Source organism: Triturus cristatus, chromosome 10 (assembly GCF_964204655.1).
Source record: "Triturus cristatus chromosome 10, aTriCri1.1, whole genome shotgun sequence".
In the NCBI taxonomy this organism is placed as follows: Eukaryota; Metazoa; Chordata; class Amphibia; order Caudata; family Salamandridae; genus Triturus; species Triturus cristatus.
Window position 1 is genome coordinate 241066617 of NC_140593.1, and position 19678 is coordinate 241086294.

Genomic DNA, 19678 nt, shown 5'->3' on the forward strand with positions numbered 1-19678 from the left:
TCTCTTCAGTTGAGAATGACACTGCCATTTCTAATTCAACACGTTTTAGGTAATTGGTGTGTAAAGGAAATATGTTCCGAATTTTTCGAAGTAACCAAGAATCTCGGAAGATTTCGCCCCCAGAAAAGGAAGCTGATGGGTTCGTTTTTCTGGGTAAACAACACTCTATACATTGCTATGAAATAATATTAACTTTTTTACTTTTTAGTAATATTGTCACTGTCTAGTTTGCAAATTCTGCTATTTAATTGGATCCGTTTTTATTGTCCTAATTTGAAGAGAGGATGATTTAGTAGCTTTGTGTAGCACCAAAGGTCCATTGAACTTTAGCGTTGAGTAGCTCTTCAGATTCTTTGGCACTAGTTTTTTTTTAACATTCTTTTTTTTTTTTTTAAAGTTCTATATCGAGTGAATGAGTTTCTCAGCGTATTTTATGGCTGTAACCATTGTAGTTGTCATTTATGGCAACATTTCCCATAGAGTGATGTCCATATCCTGCAGAAATGGAGGTTGAGCTCCAAATGTAGTTCAGAACCTACCTGATGTCAAAGTGATGAAGCCTTCTTTCTCTCATGACATGAGTAGGACATTTACAAACAGTAGCAAGTTTTACACATCAGCTGGTTGAGCAGGAAGTCATCTAATGCAGTGCATGCAAATTAGTACAACCTTTACCTCGCACTTCAACCCCCATATTTGCAGTCTGCTATGCTGAGTAAACATTGCCATTGAAAATCCTTTAAATATGAATTTGAAGGCCTAGTGTATCCTATTGGCAAATATACCACTTGTTTTAATGCAGAGGTATAGGTGACTTCCTACATATAACATCTAACCTAGTACTACTAAATTTGGATTCTCAGTTCGCAGAGAGTAAGTTAATGAATCTGGGCTAATTTAAGTCTAGGGGTGAGGTGCCAGCTCTGGCAACCGCATAGTATTTAAAATAAAAAAAATATAATCTGCAAATTTATCCACAAGTATTGAAAAGTTTCACTCGTGCCCTATCTGCTGCAATGTGTAATAATTGATTATATTGTAGAACAATGTTGTTAAATGTGTATGCCTTGGTTATGACAAATTATGACACTGCTGTTCAGAGTGTTCAGAGGTAGATAAACACATGATGCTTATAGAGAATTGTAGCTGATAGATTGACATTGGTTGAGAGCTTTAGAGTATACAATAAATGATAAACCTTACAGGCCCCCATTATTCTTTTCCTTAATGCAGCCGTGGAAGGGTTGGTGATCAGGTTTGTTCATTATGTTTGGAAATGTTTAAACAGTTAGCATTTCGGCAGCTAGGAGGCCACTCATTTTAACTTCATTGTCGTTAAAAAATGTTGTGCTTTTTATTTACTTTTGCTATCAGGAGGTCAACTAACCCATCAGGAAATACCGACATATAGCAGTATAAATTATTAAAGTAAAAATTGGTATGTGCTCTGCCTCGGTTTTTATACGTGCTGGAAAATACGCCGTATCAAGTGCCACCGGCCTACTTTCGTGCAATTGCGAAACAGGTCACTAGCCTCCTATGAAGTAACGGGCCGGCACGAATTGCGCAGTCTAAACTAGTCCGCGGTTGGTATGACGAGGGGATAGCGCTCCCCAATGTCCAACTTTATTACTGGGCAGCACAGCTAAAAAAGGTAGTCAATCAATGGCTCCACGCGCCACAGTCCGACCCAGCATTTAAGGCGGACAGGGACATATTTGGCACGAGGTGTATGCTGTCGCCCTTATACGACGGAAGACTGGCCCTGGAGTTAATTGGCCCCCTGAGACAGACCGTAGACATTTGACACGCAGCCCAGGCCAAACTGGGGTGGCGTGGGGTTCTGACCCAGCTCACGCCTCTATGGGACGCAAAGCGGTTGAGGCGGCTCAAGAACAGCAGGGGTTTTGATAGCTGGGACAGCATCGGGATCTCGGTGGTAGGCGACATGTGGCAGAAAGGTGCAGTGGTCCCATTCACACGCCTGCAACAACAATACGAACTAGCGCCCTCGGAATGGTTTCGGTATACGCAGATTAAACATGCCTTGGTATCAAAGTTTGCTCCCGGCGTGGAGGTTCCGGAGGCATCTCCCCTGGAGGACAGGTTGCTGACGGATTATATGCCAAAGAAGGCCACGTCACTCACATACCGTAAGCTAGTAAACAACCTGCCAGACCCAATGGGACCCCTGCGGGAGAAATGGGCCAGTGTTGTAGGCGAGTTTGATGATCCGGAATGGCGGGAGGTGCTAGCTTCGCCGCGTGGGGCAGGTATACCCTCGAGGCTACGGCTGGTACAGCTCCGGATTCTGCACCGCTCATACTACACCAGACACACGCTACATAAAATGGGTAGAGCGCCGCACCTATTCTGTCTGCGCGGCTGCGGGGAGGAGGGTACCTTCTTCCACACCATCTGGGATTGCCCTATAATTCAAGACTATTGGAGGCGGGTGATGCGGACGATGTCACAGTCGGGGGGAGTGTCGTTGGTGCCGGAGCCCAGGCGCTGTTTGTTAAACGTGTGGGAACCTAATGACCTCAACTGCGAGGCTCAGAGCTGGGCCACGTTGGGGATTGTGACAGCTAAGCGAAACATGGGGGGCGGTGGAGGCACCGTCGCTGTCCGCATGGGGAAGGGACATGGATGCAGCCATGCTGGCTGAGCGATCGACATTCATCAGGCGGGGATGCCCCCGTAAATGGGATAAGGTATGGGGGGCATGGAATAAATTTAGAGGAGGCATATGCGATCCACCGCCAGTGCAGGATGATGATACCTCTGACACAGACTGATGGGAGAGGCTTGGGGTGGGAGCGTGGGGCGTCCATATCGGAAATGTAAAACTGTGTAGAAATGGTTTCAACTGGCTGGATGTAAAATCGTGTGCTGTACTGCCAAGTGATACGGGAAAACTGTACAATCAAATGTCAATATGTTTTGTTCGAAGGAAAACAATAAAAAAAATCAACAAAAAAAAATAATAATAATTGCTATGTGCTCAATGGGGTCCCAAGGGGATCGCGGCACGAGCAGCTGTCCCCTTGGGGAATTTCGTGCTGTGGAACAGTCCACACAGCGCGTGAGGGCTCTAGGCAGGCAGGGGGCGGGGCTCAGCAGCACAAGCAGAGCAGGCAGCAGTTAGGGGAGACAGCGTTTTTTTTTCTGTGAGGAGATTGGGAGGCTGTCGTTTTTGTGTCCCACCAACCCTCCCTATAAGAATACAATACAAAAAAAAAAGTCACGTTTAGGTCAGGTAGCATTTTCCTGGTTCGCTGATTTTCCTTTGGGGGCGTTTTTTCTTGGGGGTTGGATGGTCTGGAGCGGGCTTATCCTTCCCTCTGGGGTGGGGGAGGGGCGTTGGAAAGGTTGATTGGGATTGTGCATTTCATGGGGTATTTTTGATGAGAAGTCTTGTGGGGAATATTTGGTTGGATAGCAAAAGTTTCAAGAGTAATGACAATGGGGTTTTTGTTCCAAGAATGTTTATTGTAGCAAGATTCTAATTTATGTTGCCTGGCCTAATAAAGTGACCTTTTATGCTAAGTGCAAATATTTGGTGTGGTGGTTCTTATTGCGCGATGAGTGACGCTCCATGGATATATATGACTTGATTCCACAAGCCTTGTGTTGTGCGATGGAGTGGAAGACAAAGATTGCTTGCCTGGGCTACGATGGATGTTTGGTATGAGTTTAGGAAATTCTACTTATGATTACATTTCACATCAACATGTAATGTGTCCTTAACAGCAAATCATTACCATACATCTTGGAAACTGCTTAGCACCTCTTTATCTCTACCATGGTAAAAAGATGCAGTAATACTGCAACAGGGACTGCAAACATGGGGAAATTTGCTTTTACTGGTTGAACTTCAACCATTTCATTCAGAGTTTGAACCTAGGGTTTGGTGATACGCAGTAATAGAAGTACGGCGAAAAATATAAACTATAGAGCTGAAGGAATAGTTTAGATGAAGGTGATGTAATTTTTTTAATGAGCGCTGACTTACCCAAACAATAACATGATGTGTCGCTGCATCAATATTGCAGCTTCTGTTTCATTTACAATCGCCTTTGGAATTTTATGGCAATGAGACTAAGACAGTCACTTATGTTTATATAATAGTTTATATTTAGAATTCCATGGGATACCACATGTTCATCATCACATCACTTTATTTGGGTGCCGAAGGCACTCATAAAATCAGAGTGTAATACAATACACCCATTATTTCATAACACACATAAAAAAACATTTACACATTTCAGAGCATAGAATTAAAGCCAATAGGTCTCATCAGTGCAAGAGCTATTGGCTTTATCAATGTATTTTAGACAGGTTGTACTGCAGTGTGGCTGAAAGTACAGAGAAATAGCGCTATGGTGAAGACCGCTCTAGCCATGTCATAGCAGTGGCGTACTGAAACTTGAGGGCGCTGTGCACAGTTCACGGAGGGGGCCCCCATGCTCTGGACTCAGGAGCTTTCAGGCTAGGGGCCCCACAGCACATGTACAGTGCCGGAGGGGCCCACTTTTTCTAAGACTGTCATAAGACCTTTTGTTAAAAAAAAAAAAAACTTTTAAAATACACATATAACGTACATAGAGGGGTTTTAGCCCAGTGGTCTTGACCTCTCTGTCTGTTTAATTTTAACATTCCTTTTCCTAATGGCCTGGCAGTTCTGTGAATGCTGCTTGCTACCAGGCTGTTCACGCACAAACGACTTTCCGCAAACACAATCAGAAAGAAGAGCTTACCTATGTCAACTTGCTTTCTTGTGACCTTTTAATGGTACGTAGTAATTTTATTTGTTTCAATTAATAAAAATTGTACCGAACCATACACAATTTATCCTATCGATGCGTTACATAATATTACTAAAAATTTCAACATTTCAATTAATTTGAATAATTTCATACTAATACAATTAAAAGGTTTCGAGAACCATTAAAACTATGGGCTTGTATACCCTCTTAAAATTACAGTTAAATTTAATCCGTGTATATCAGTATGGGCTTGTCTTTCCGTTAATGACCTTTGGAGTTGCCGTGCAAATTTGGCTAGCCTTGCCAGTTCCATTGGAACTTCTAGGTTAAAAACTAGTCTCATTGCTTCGGTGCAAGTGCGGTTGCCATACTGCAAAAAGAGTTGTTTTAATAAAGTGCGGCGTGCGTTCCTCAGATTTGGGCAAATACAGACAAAATGGGCCAGGGATTCGCCATATAGGTTGCATAGTCTGCAAGAGGTAACTGTTTCAAGGGTTTTCCAACGGGCATTTATATATTTTACTGGGAGCACCATGAGCCTAATTAATAGAATATGTTTTAACATTGGTTTATTCAGTGCGCTATTTAAATAGGTCTGGCATTATTTTTCCCTGTAGGAGTTAATTATCACCCGGATATTACTTTCAGAGGCATTCACTTATGTTTTTTGGATACCAAAACGTCACCAGCTTCTTTTTACATGCAGCATGCTTACTGCACACAGCCTATGCCATCTCAGTGGAACACTAATCCATAAATGTGATCCTTTCATCAGGCAGCCTACGCATTTACAGATTGACCAAGAAATTTCTGAGGCCTGGGCAACCATCCACAGGAAGGACCAATTTATTCTCTTGCTAATGGGGATATGTCCCTTAGTGAAAGATTTGTAGTATTGTGAAAGGGGACCAAATTTCCATAAATTAAACAGGATTGTGTCTAGAATAGATTGACTACTTACCTACCAGTGCTCTCCCATGATACTTGGGCATTAGCAATGACCTAATACTCCAAACCATTACTTGTAGTCGCACCTTCCAACTAGGCTAGTTTCCCCCAGTCTGAAACTTGACCTGCTGCCATGCAACAGCTGTAGGAGGGTGAGAGTAACTCCTGCCAATCCAGGCACATTGTGAGTTTTCTTAGACTTGCCTACCTGTTGAACTATATTCCATTGATCAGGTAATGAAGATACGTTCCAGTCCCAGTACTAGTGACTTACTATTTTACAACCCTGCCCACCCCTTCAGGATTACTGGAGATATACAAGTGACACAGATGATCTGCTGTCCTACATATGGTCTACGGCCTCCCTCAACACTGATGTACAGAGAGCTCTTCCAAGTGCCCGAGTATTTCTCAAGCCAAAGCATGTTTTAGCACAAATGTAAGACGCTGAAGAACTGCCTGAAAACTAGCAAAAGAGTACAGTAGGTCTAGACCAAGTGTTGATGTTATGATTGGCAGATGTTAAGTCTTGTAACATATAATTGGGAACAGGTGATTCAGTGAGTACAATCCTAAAGGCTGAAACGTGCATGAATCATCAGATTCCAGGTTTGAATCCAGCTGGACTGACAAATCCTTCCTTCCTTCCCATGAAAATAAATTGGGTACTATGAAATTGGGTAATAGTAACATCTGTTATTTACAGTGCTTATTAAGACTGAGCAGTGTGGAATGAAGTGCTATGTAAGTATCATTTCCACTACTATTTTTATGGGCTTTCCTTGGCCAAGGTGAGCAGGTAAGCTCTCTAAAATAAGGATTAGACTGAAAACTATTGAAAATGCCACCAGAGTAACCAGTGGCTTCCTATGTAAGGCAAAGATGTCAAGCTGATAAATTCTCCAGCCTAATGTGAATGAACTTAGCCATGAAAAAAACAGATTCAAAACGGCTGGCCAAACCAGGTACTTGCAGACCACAGTAAAGGGCCTCTACTTAAAACATTTCTTCCTTGTGGAACCCTCATTACAGTTATGGGAGAACCCTGAATCGAGATTGTGAGTTCAGTGGAAAAGCCAGCACATTGAATATTTCCCACCTTCACATTTTGCCAGGAAATAAAATCTTGCAAAATGTGAAGAAGAAAACGAAGCTAAAATGAGGGAGCAACCGGAGAAAGTGGTGTTCAAACATTCAGTTCCTCATCATTACCACACCCTACAGTACTAGTAATTACTTGGTGCAAGATATGTAACACAATGACTGCCTTACTCGGAATAAGGGGCTAAGTGTGAGAACCCCAGCACCTAGACCAATATTCTGATTTTCTCAAAATGTGAGGTTGCAAAAATAATTCTTCTTTTCAACTTTAGAATGTTGCCCCAGAGCATTGAGTCAGTTGTGATTTATAATGGATTTTACCGTTTGCACCATTGCTGGAGTGAGTTCAAGTGAACAATATTATTACTATTTCTTTGTTTTATTGAACAGGTTAAAAATACAAGCATTTGCAATGCAATAGGTCTCGCATTTTCAAGAGTTTCGTAAATGCGACACCTATTGCATTACAAATGCTGGTTTGTAAAAACGCCCATGCGACGCTTTAACTTTAATATCAACCTCGCCACTTTCTTTAGACGAGCCATGTCTAAAAAAACGGGTGTGGTCGCCATTAAAGTGAAAGCGCGGTATGGGGCGCTTTTACAAAAAAAAGCATTTGTTTGGCAAGTTGACCGACAAATGCTTTATTTTGTAAAAGTGCCCCTTGCCGTGCTTTCACTTTAATGGTGGCCGTGCCCCTTCCCTTAGACTCTGCTTGTCTAAGGAAAGGGGCACGGCCGACATTAAAGTGTAAGTACGGCATGGGGCAATTTAAAGTATAAAAATATTTTATTTTTTTAAACATGCAGGTGCGTTTGGCGCATCAAGTAAAGCAAAGGCACGTCTGCAGCTATCAGCGTGGCGTGCTGTGCTATGTACAAATAATAATAAAGCTGTTGTGGGAGAGCGTGTCCTGCCTGCAGCATGCGAAAACCATTAAACAAAATAGTGCCCAGAGGCTGTAATTAAAGCCTACACAGAGCAACAACACATGTAAAAGAGGGTGTCCTCATGGGAGGTTACAAATGAAGACAAGGCGGTACTAAGGAGGGACTAACAAGCTTATTTACGAATCGGAAGCCAGCATTTACGAAGGATAATAATGACACAAGCCAATGACAAATATGGACAGGGCTTCAAGTCCATACTCCAATACAGTATGCCTTCCAGAGCAGCGCATGCGCTGCCCAGGCTCGGCCTAAAAAAACGAATTGTCTGTCATGTAAAGTGTAACACTGTTTCCTTACCAGGTATGACTGTAATTTTTAGGTCTCGTCTGGCTATCGCGTAAGCGATCGCTCAGCGAGACTTATGTAGGGGCTTCAGAAAATGCTCCCAAAGGCTTCCCAGGCAGATCGGGTGGCGGTTACGCGCACAACCACGCGCATTCCAGTTGCCACCAGCTACTTCCTGCGCGTGCGCCGCCTCACGCATTCAGAGAGATTTAGTAAGACCTTAGGAATGCGGTTCATGGCCAGTGCATGTGAGGCATTCAAGCGCGAAGCTGGCATCTGGCATCGGACTTGAAAGCAGCAGACTGCTTTCGCCAGCCTGCGCTCGGCCTCTCTTCCTGCATCCCCTTTCACAACAATTAACTTTCGTTATAACTCACACCCCATATGCTCGTTCCCTCCCACCCTTCCTTTGATGTCCGCTTTTCTTGTTCTTTACAAACCACGCCACACACTGCTGCACGCCACACACTGCTGCACGCCACACTCTGCTGCACGCCGTACACTGCTGCACACCGCACACTACCGCACGACACACACTGCTGCCCACACTGCTGCATTACACACTGCTGCATTACACACTGCTGCACGCCGCACACTGCTACACGAAACAATGCTACACGAAACACTGCTGCACGCCACACACTGCTGCACACCACACACTGCTTCACGCCGCACACTGCTGCACGCCACACAATGCTACACGAAATACTGCTGCACACACTGCTGCACGCCGCACACTGCTGCACGCCACACACTGCTGCATTACTCACTGCTGCATGCTGCATGACACTGCTGCACGCGGCACACTGCTGCACGCCACACACTGCTGCACGCCGCACACTGCTGCACGCCGCTGCACGCCACACAGTGCTGCATGCCTCACACTGCTACACGAAATACTGCTGCACGCCTCACACTGCTGCACGCCTCACACTGCTGCACGCCACACACTGCTGCACGCCACACACTGCTGCACGCCGCACACTGCTACACGAAACACTGCTGCACGCCACACACTGCTGCATGCCTCACACTGCTACACGAAATACTGCTGCACGCCTCACACTGCTGCACGCCACACACTGCTGCATGCCACACACTGCTGCATTACTCACTGCTGCATTACTCACTGCTGCATGCTGCACGCCGCACACTGCTGCACGCCGCACACTGCTGCACGCCGTTGCACGCCACACAGTGCTGCATGCCTCACACTGCTGCACGCCTCACACTGCTGCACGCCTCACACTGCTGCACGCCACACACTGCTGCACGCCACACACTGCTGCACGCCTCACACTGCTGCACGCCGCACAATGCTACACGAAACACTGCTGCACGCCACACACTGCTACAAGAAACACTGCTGCACGCCTCACACTGCTGCACGCCTCACACTGCTGCACGCCACACACTGCTGCACGCCACACTGCTGCACGCCACACACTGCTGCACGCCGCACAATGCTACACGAAACACTGCTGCACGCCACACACTGCTGCACGCCACACACTGCTGCACGGCACACACTGCTGCATGCCGCACACTGCTGCATGCCACACACTGCTGCACACTGCTGCATTACTCACTGCTGCATGCTGCACGCCTCACACTGCTGCACGCCTCACACTGCTGCACGCCACACACTGCTACACGCCACACACTGCTGCACGTCACACACTGCTGCATTCCACAAACTGCTGCACGCCTCACACTGCTGCACGCCACACACTGCTGCACGCCGCACATTGCTACACGAAACACTGCTGCATGCCACACACTGCTGCACGCCACACACTGCTGCACGCCACACACTGCTGCATGCCGCACAATGCTACACGAAACACTGCTGCACGCCACACACTGCTGCACGGCACACACTGCTGCACACTGCTGCACGCCACACACTGCTGCACACTGCTGCATTACTCACTGCTGCATGCTTCACGACACTGCTGCACGCAGCACAATGCTGCACGCCGCACACTGCTGCATGCCTCACACTGCTACACGAAACACTGCTGCACGCCGCACACTGCTGCACGCCGCACACTGCTACACGCCGCACACTGCTACACGAAACACTGCTGCACGCCTCACACTGCTGCACGCCACACACTGCTGCACGCCACACACTGCTGCACGCCGCACACTGCTGCACGCCACACACTGCTGCACGCCACACACTGCTGCACGCCACACACTGCTGCATGCCACACACTGCTGCATGCCACACACTGCTGCATGCCGCTGCACGCCGCACACTGCTGCACGCCGCACACTGCTGCACGAAACACTGCTGCACGCCACACACTGCTGCACGCCACACACTGCTGCACGCCACACACTGCTGCACGCCACACACTGCTGCACGCCACACACTGCTGCACGCCGCACACTGCTGCACGCCGCACACTGCTGCACGCCGCACACTGCTGCACGCCGCACAATGCTACACGCCAAACACTGCTGCACACTGCTGCATTACTCACTGCTGCATGCTGCACAACAGTGCTGCACGCCACACAGTGCTGCATGCCTCACTCTGCTACACGAAACACTGCTGCACGCCGCACACTGCTGCACGCCGCACACTGCTTTTATGCGAGTTCATGCTACTGACATTGTAAATGACAATGCCTTTTATTTGTTTTAAAACAAAAACATAAATAAAAGGCATTGTAATTTTACAATGCCAATAGCTCAAACTCTTATAAATGCGAGACCTATTGCATTGCAAATGCTTGTTATATCATACAACTGCTTCCTTCATCCCTCTTCCACCATTGGGTAGCTATATTGTCAATCACATCTTCGAGAGTGGCCTTTACCTAAAGATGGCCTCCTCTCTGGCATGTCCTCCCCAAGCACATCCACAGCCGCCTCCTTATCCTGCTGCTGGGTCGCTGCTACTAATGATTGATTGATATATAGTGAGTGGGTCTTGCTCCTTAATCAAAATGTAAATGTAAATGTAAATGTAGTAGACTTGTAAAGCGCACAGCTGCCCCAGCAACGGGGCGTCCCGGCGCTGTAGACCGCTGGGGAACCCGTCCTGGCTATCCCTGTGAGATGGTCCCTTTCTGGGTATCTCCAAGGTGAAACCAGGCATCCCTGGCGTCTGTGGGGGGCCGTTGTAGAGATGAGGCAAGCTTAATGCCCAGAGTTGCCGAGTGTGTTCCTGGTTAGAGTAGGTACCGAGGCGAGAATTATCGAGTCCGTTTTGACCCTGGTCCACGACCCTGCCGCGTCGGGAATTGAACCCTGGTCCTATTGGTTTGAAAGTGATTTTTCTTTTCTGGATTACCAGTTCTGTAATTCTGTAATTATCACATCAATATCAAATCTCTTCTCGAAAAGCTTTATTTCTGGTAGACATGGCATGGACAATATATTTTATTACGCTTCTCGTGCCATCTTTGTTTTCTTGAAAGTTCTGTCTAGTGTTCTTGAAATGGCATGTGTTGGACTCTGACAAACAGACAGACAGACGCACGCCCATACCCATTCACCCGCATTCCACGGGGAGAGTGAAAGAGGTGGGCTCTTGCTTGCCGACAGTTCAGGCGGAGCCCTCCACAGCGTTGCGTGCCACGTGTTTTCTTTCCAGCCACGTCGGGGCCTGGTTGCTCGACACCCCACAACGTACAATAATGGTTAAGCCGTTTGAATAATTATCATAATACTTTCATAAGAAACTGTTTACGTGTATGTGTAATCGGTAACTTTATGATTTCAAAATCGCCCCGCCGTGTATCCACAAAATCCTGTTTGTTTATGACATTGTATAACGTGGGCTACTTTCCTCAGCAAACGGCAACATGTGGTTGTACGTGCTACATAAAATGCACGGCGAAGCAATGTGTGTGGGTGGGTCTTAGAATCCATTAGAGGCATCCTGTATAATTTATGTCCGTACATCTACCAACAAAGTGGATATAATCTGAATGTCATAGTGTGGGTGTACGTTTAATCTCTCTGTCGTTCAGCACAGTAAAGTAGTTCAGACTCACTCACGCAGAAGCCGTGTACTGCATAAGCTTTTTAAATAGGTCAGTGTGCAAGCTGTCTAAGTCAGCCTGTTTTTTTCCAACCTTCTGTTTTTTTGTTTTTTTTTAAAGATGCCCATGGAGATGTTTTTTCACGTATAGCACAGTACAGTAGCGTTTGGCGGTTTGGAAATATTAGTCATATTTTATTTATCTTACATACGAAGAATAACTTGTAAACCTTAGAATAACTGTTTTTGGATTCTGAAAAGAGTAATGGCAGCCTTTCCGATTTCGATAAGACAAGAGCCACAGGGGATACGGCTGGTAGAAAAACAAGCTGCAGTTCTGTTTTGGGCCACGGGGGGGCTGTTGGAGTTCTGGCCCGTGTTAAACAGCCCTCAGAAACGAACTGCTGTGGTTAACGTTGGATTGGTTTTAATATCTAGGAGGCATAATCACAGTTCAACTGAAAGCTGGATTTAAAGATCAGATGTTTAAATCACTAAGCCAGGTGACAATTCGTGATGTGGGAAATTAATGTCCAAAAAAGCAAGCTGTCCCTTATCTAGAGCTTTTGGTTTGGTTCTTATTTTTAATGCAGTTGTGTCTTGATTGTCTTGCATTGTCCCTGAAATGGAAAGTGGACATTATCTCCGTAAGGCAAGAGTAAAACCCCCCTCCCCAAATTGCCTTGCCAGGATAGCATCCTTGAAAGTGAGATGGATGTTTGGATGAATGAAAGATGTAAACAAAGTCTTGACTTATTGAGCCTGCGCTATCTGCTACTTCTATGCCTTAGACAAGCTTCTTGTCTGAGCTTTTTAAATTATTTTTTCTCATTATTATTTCGCCACAGGAATTGGCATGGCAATCGCCAGGTAGTTATAACACAAGTGGTAGATGACCAAGAAGGCCGGAAAATAGAACTCCAAAACAAGGTATCAGACAAGCAACCCGCAGAAAATCTCCATGGGTCTAAAACGCTACACTACAAGGGACCCCGCCCTCGCTAACCCCACACTCCCGCTGGCCCACAAGGAGCTCACTACCTCTTCACCCCTTTATCTACCCACCACTTGCCCCTTATCGGAAACACAAATATCTTCACACCTGCAACACGATGATCGAGGAAAGCCCTGGTTGAGTGTGAAAACCTATCTTTTCCGCTAATGACCCACTCTGATGAGGACTAGTAAGGCCAAAAGCTTGCTTCCTTCCCCACTTGCTCCTCCCCAGTGCACTGTGTGAGCCACTTCCCCGGCTGGCCGCTGGTGCCTTGTCTTATTCCGTATGTGATCCTCTCCATGTCCACCCAGAGATCATGTGCCACCAGCTGCCCGACACTCACTGCAGGGGGTGTACCACAATTGCATTGCCTCCACTGCTGCTGGTCCTTGACTGCCCTCAAGCACGGCCCTTCATTTTAGCCTGTGGCGGGAGCAGGTGCACCTCTGCATCTTTGCCGACTAAGTAGAAGTGTATATGCCACCCACGCAAGTGCATCACCCTCGCTACCTCAGTCGGCGAGTCTGTGACTTCAAACAACCCCCTCTGTTGCAAGAGAACGACAGAGAGCAAGTTCAGGACTGCTGTTCAAGCCCTCTTATTATTACATCAGGATGGTGGGAATACCTTGCTCTAAAGCCTCATAGACTCCACATTGGTTCCTTTTCAGGGCATCCTACATGCTTCTGCAGGCCTTACTGAGATCCTGAAGAAATATTACCACATTAACACCTCACTGCGTGAATTCCACAGGCTCCTCCTGTCCACCTGCACCATCTTCAAAAGCATCTATGTTGTTTACAAAGCCATCCCGGCCACCAACCTCCGCACATCTGGCTGACAAGCTCATCATCTCATGTGGGTCCTGGCACACCTCCCGCCCAGACACCATCACTCTAGGAATTGCTCTACTTTCATAGGCCTGGCAAAGACATAGATGTCTCTTGATGTACATCACGGGACTCAACTATATTGGTGACTTATTTTTTAACAATAGAATTGATACATTCGCTGAAACTGAACCTTCTCTTAACATATATAGGGACAGTTTTTACTAAACAACTTAGTTTTCAAGGCCACAGTAGAAACGTGGCTCTTCTTTATCAGGCCTTCCCCACAAACGATGTCAGGTTCTGTGTTATGCAGTTATACTCCACCTATCCTAAATGAACCAATTGAACACTAGATAAAATATATCCACCTGGAAGCAGACTGTGTCCCACGTGCAGGCCCATGGTGAAATGCCCCTGTAATGGCCCGAATTGTCTCATTTGTAGGAGTGTGATGGTTTGTAGTTGTGTTGGTACTCTTCTTGCCCACGCTGGCAGGGGGCAATGGGTGGTGTAATGTGCGCGGGCCCTTCAACTTATTATTAAATATCAATTTTTGCAAATTAACCACTACTTAGGGGGAGGAAGGATTGGCCATAAACGACCCATGTCTTGATTCCTAAGCTTCCTAAGGCGTTCAACCCAATGGACCTCAACATTCTCGTTCATTGGCTAGGGCTGCTGAGCAATTCAGACGCAAGATCTGAAGCTGTGATCCTCCTTCTCTGAGTCTACTAACTGCTCATGAAGCATACCACAAGTGCAAGTGTTGTCACTTAGGCTCCTCAGTGCATTTATAGTCATCCATGCAACTGTCATTAACTACCACAATATTGCCTTTAACATGCTTGGTTATGACCTACAGATCCACATCAGAATATCTGAGAATCCAGGAATTGTTGAACTGTACTGTAATGCCTCAGTGGATTGAGTTTTAACTGCTATGCCGAAGCGGATCAAAGACGGTGAACATGATGCTTTGATCTGGGGATTCCATGATGATGCTGTTTGTCGCCAGTTGAGTCTGCAGGCTAACGTTCATCATAACTCTAATCTGTATTTGTCCTCAGTGTGATCAGGAATGTGCATTTCCCTTCTCCTGCTCCTCTACGGGCTCCTCCGTCAAGGGGTAATTTACCTCAACTCGGTCCTTACATTGTTTGTGTCTTGGATTAACTGGTATCCGCAGACGACTCCACGCAAAAGGGCACATAGTTATGCGATTAGTTTCATCCAAGGATCGAAGACAACCAGCCATACCACACTAGCCTGACACTAGCCTGATGCCTCTATACTAGTTTCTAGTCAAGCAAAGGATTGAATTTAAAACCATCTGCCTGATGCAGAAGGCACTTGCAGGCCTAAGTCTATTCTTTCGAAGCTCATGCTCCCACACTGTCCACCCAGTCACCTAATTGGCCTCCTAAAATATACCCTAGCTCTGTCTTAGAGAATAGAAATGGCTTCAGGGTTGAATTGGGATAGAACTCAAAAGGCTCAGACTTCCTTTATGAATATTCATCAAACCAGGCATCATAAATATTGTCCACTTTCACTTTACGCTAAGTTCACACTCTAGTACCTGGCATATTTAGCTTTTATTTTACAGTCCACTATGACTGGACTCATTCCCATCTTGAACCTGTATTGGACGGCCGTAAGAGTGATATGAAGTGGTAGTGGGCTGAAAGGAAACATATCTTGCCATTGGTCATAGAAAAAGGCAGTTTAAGTTCAAGCTCCTCATTTGGAGACTTCTATTTTTCGTTTTCCATGAAAGCATAGTCTCCTGCGTCGAGAAAGACGTTGAGTAAATAACTTATGTAGATCAGCAGCTACCCACTGTAACCTGGGAACATGTGGCTCCACTTAGTATGGTGTTGGTGACGCCATGAATTAAGCCTCTGGTAAAAGAACTTGCTCACAAGAGGGAGCAATGAGCAGCAGATTCTATAGGTTATAATGTACCTTGGACTGCATGTGTACATACCATGAGAAGCATGCAAACATTGTTGGCCATATGCTTCCAATCCAGAAACCATTATGAATACCTCCAGCAGAGGATTTTATTTTACAGCAACTGAGGGTAGGAAACTGATGCATGCTGTTGGACCTTTGCCTGCTCCTTCTCAATCTGTGCCTGTCATGCTAGCTCAGCTTCAGTCCACCTTTACTCCAGCTTCCCTGTACTGTTGTGTACTTTTGCAAGTCTTTAGTTCAGCCTCCCAAATCTTCTTTTCTGTCTGCCTGTTCTCCATTTGGGCTTCTGAAAGTCACTTTTCTGCTTACGCTTGGCCTGTACCTTTGTTTTGCCCTTTTACCCTTCCAAGTCTTCTCTAGTTAATATTTGCTGGGTTGCTTGCCTCAAACTGGTACCTGCTATCCTCCAAAGTAACTGCTATGTAGTTCTGCTCCGTCCTACTACTACTTCAGCTAGAACAGCATGTCTATAGGCTTGCTGCATCTGTCTGAGTTTCTTTCAGCACAAATAGTGGTTATCTCAGTCTACAGCAGAGGTCTTCAAACATTTTGTTGCCAAGACCCCCCCTGTCAAGATTTTTTAGGCATAAGGACCCCCTCGTGACAAACAATTATAGAACTTGGTACTCCTCATCACTGACACCTATCGACAACCATAATGCCCCCAATTCCCATAGCAAATCATTTTTACAGTGGAGAAACTAAAGGTCAGTGAGAGTGGAAGCATGGTTAAAGGTGTAGCTAAAAACAAAGGGCCTCATTTATGAGGAATTGGCGGAGGGCAGCGCCGCAAGTCCTCTTGCTGCGCTGGCCTACACCAATGTGAAAGTCCAGGAATGCATCTTATTTATGAAATATGGTGCATTCCTGTCCTTTCCCCGTGTGTTGGCGCACCAATTTTTGCCTAGAGCCATTGTAGGCAGGATTGTTTTTGTGCAGGAAGGAGTGCCTTCCTGCACAAAAACAATCCAGAGAGGGGTTTTCCTCTTTCTATGTGAGCTGCAAAATGCAACACACATGGAAAGAGGAAAAAACGAGGAGAAAAGAAAACATTTCTCCTTGTTACACCTGCTGTGGGGAGACGTAAGGTTTTGCTGCTGCCCCAGGTTGACATGGTTTTGTAAATCAGGGGCAGCGTCAAAATCCATGGGTGTTGCATGGGAACACCCACCTCAATGCCCATGGAACGCCTACTTGACAGACTAAGGCAAGGCAGCGACTTGCACTGCTTTGTCTTACTCCATATGTATGAGGCCATGTAAAGGCACTCAGGGTGACTTTGCGTCTCCTCATAGATATGATTGAGGCGCTTATGCCACCGTAGCTTCAAAGAAAGTGACGCTCCAGCTGTGCAAGTCTCTCATAAATCAGCCTAAAAATATTTTGTTTGTTTTTTAGGTCTTTCACCATCAGGTACCTACCTACCTACCTACATATAAAATAATGGGCAGCTTCAATGAATAATACATTTTGAAAAGTTGTTACTCAGTGGGAAATGCACTGTAGTACATTATGAAACCTCTATTAGATGCGCTGCAGAGGTCTGTGTGTAACCAGAGAGCCACAGAATTAAATTTGGTTGGTACAGGGGAAAATAGTGACTTGTGTATTTTAGTGCTATGGGTTCACAGCCTGTGACAGAAAGAACTGTGAATGTGCAAGTCATTATTTTATTCTTACATTACACACATTATAAGATAGACTGATACAAACTGTGCAAATAGTTTTAGGATAAAATGGAGGTTCCAAAATGTAGATTTTGGTAATACCAGACAATAAGTAATGCATTTTTATTGTTGCATAACTGTCCCTTCAACACCTCCTCAGGGGTACTAAGTGCTGTGTAAATTACAATTAAAAAAGCACGCACTTCACAGCCCAGTTGTTAGCTCTTCCTACTACTACTCAAAACAAAACCAAATCTTTGCCATCGCAAAGCAATTGAAGCCAGAACCGCTCCCAAGCACCCTTTACATTTGCAGATTAACTCATAATGCACAATTGCCTTTCATTCAGGCACCCTGGCACGAAGGATTGTTTTACCTGCCTGCCTAGCCTCTCCGTTTAACAGCACAAGAGACTCAATTAACTTCAGCTGAAGCACTTTAACAACTAGAATAAAGCCTCACGGTTTCCAAAAGGAAGTGCACATGTTTTAGATTCCAGGCAGAAGTGAGGCCTGGAAATGTAACCCCCCCCCCCCCCCCCCTCCCCCCCTCGGGGTCGGGCTCCACAGATTGAAGACCTTTGGTCTACAGTGATGGTTATGTATGCGCTGCAAAGTAACTATTGTTAAAAAACTGAAAATCCCTCTCAAGTTTTCATACCTTCCTGGTGCTTGTATCCTCGGGGGTCTTAGAAGTGGACGTAGCCTTTAGTGAAAAGCAGTGAAAGGCAGCTGAGGTCTGCCAGATGTCCCAGGTAATGTAGTGCTGTGAACAACCGTCAGCAGGTCCGACCTCATTTGCTTTCTTAAAAATGTATTGTTAAGGTGCCCTGCTCTTAAGGGTGCACCGTTCTGCAGTGTATATGTGGATTTAGACAAAAATCACCCTTTTAAAAGGAAATGTTACTTCCTACCTTGAACCTCTGCTAGGATGTCACCCCATAACAACTTGTGCACTGTTGCGTAAATTCCGAATTTGGCGTAAGTCTACTAAGTGTGCTTCCCCACACACAGGTAAACTTAGTTTAATGCACCAGTGATGAATGTGAAAAGCAGGTTATTGTAGCCCTGCAAAACACTATTAAATAAATTATTGAAATAGAGATGTTGCTTTTGGGTTATTAACAATCCCCTAAAGGGATCAGGGCCACCATGCTAACGGTAACAAACCTTATTTCGTCATTCACAGTACCAAACACATACTGTACTAAGATGAATGAACACTTTTGCGTAAACGTATTTATTACTACAGGAGCAATCTCAGTACATCTAAAACAACTACATAGAATATAATAAAAACAGCAAGAAGGTACGTTATAAATAATGAGAATAAATTTAACATTTCTAGCATGATTTAAAATGTCATCTAAAACCTAACCCCCTAATGCCTATTTCTACACATATCACTAAGAGAGCATGGAAGGCAGAGCAACTGCACTCTACAGTTTTTAGGGAGAAAAGACACACTACATACCTTGTTGGCAGCTTAGGCTGTCTTTATCATTGGAGACGTGAAGACCGACCGAGTTCCCTGCAAAGGTTAAACACTCTGTGATAGCAGTCTATTGGTCTTCCTCTGGGACTCGGTTTTATCAGCTTTAGGTAAGATGGACCATCAGCGAAGTGTGCTGACTATAATCTGGGGGACGGATCTCTCCTGACAATTTGGCAGGTGGAAGTCCTTTATAAACTAAATTGTATCAGAAATTGGAATTTTTTTACATAAGCTTTAGGAATGTCTGACATAGATTATGTGCATCAAGGGTCACAGGAGGAGATGCTAGGAGGCGTGCAACCAATATGGCCGCACCTTAGTGAGGCTCCGCTGCCCCGGAGCAAATAATCACCTTCAATCCTGAACCTGGGGGCTAAGATTGCTTGAAATCACAACGCATCGACCCGGGAGATTGCAGGGAGACTCCCGCAGCGACGGCAGCGAACCTGGAGACGAAGAGACCCCGTTGAGCTCGGATTGCTACTGTGGCCTATGTAGCGTGCTCATGTGAATTGAGGCCCGGGCGGACTGCTGTGGTGAGACACTTGCTGAAGCCGGTGGCGACGATCTGGGTGGCTCCGCTGGACTCTCGCCGTTACCGCTGTTGGAGGGACACAGTTTGAGAGACACACGAGGATACGGTGTAGATCCGGG

General features: G+C 45.8%; 1 protein-coding gene across 5 annotated transcripts in view; it reads left to right on the forward strand.

Annotated features, from left to right (window-relative positions):
* The window catches only part of UMAD1 (UBAP1-MVB12-associated (UMA) domain containing 1), a 136976-nt gene that overhangs the window by 69740 nt on the left and 47558 nt on the right, over window positions 1-19678 (forward strand). For all 5 annotated transcript variants that reach the window (XM_085630882.1, XM_085630885.1, XM_085630884.1 and 2 more), the window contains one exon: window positions 50-153. In XM_085630882.1, the coding sequence (XP_085487008.1) occupies window positions 72-153 (82 nt within the window). In that variant the 5' untranslated portion in view covers window positions 50-71. The remainder of the gene's footprint in view (window positions 1-49; window positions 154-19678) is intronic.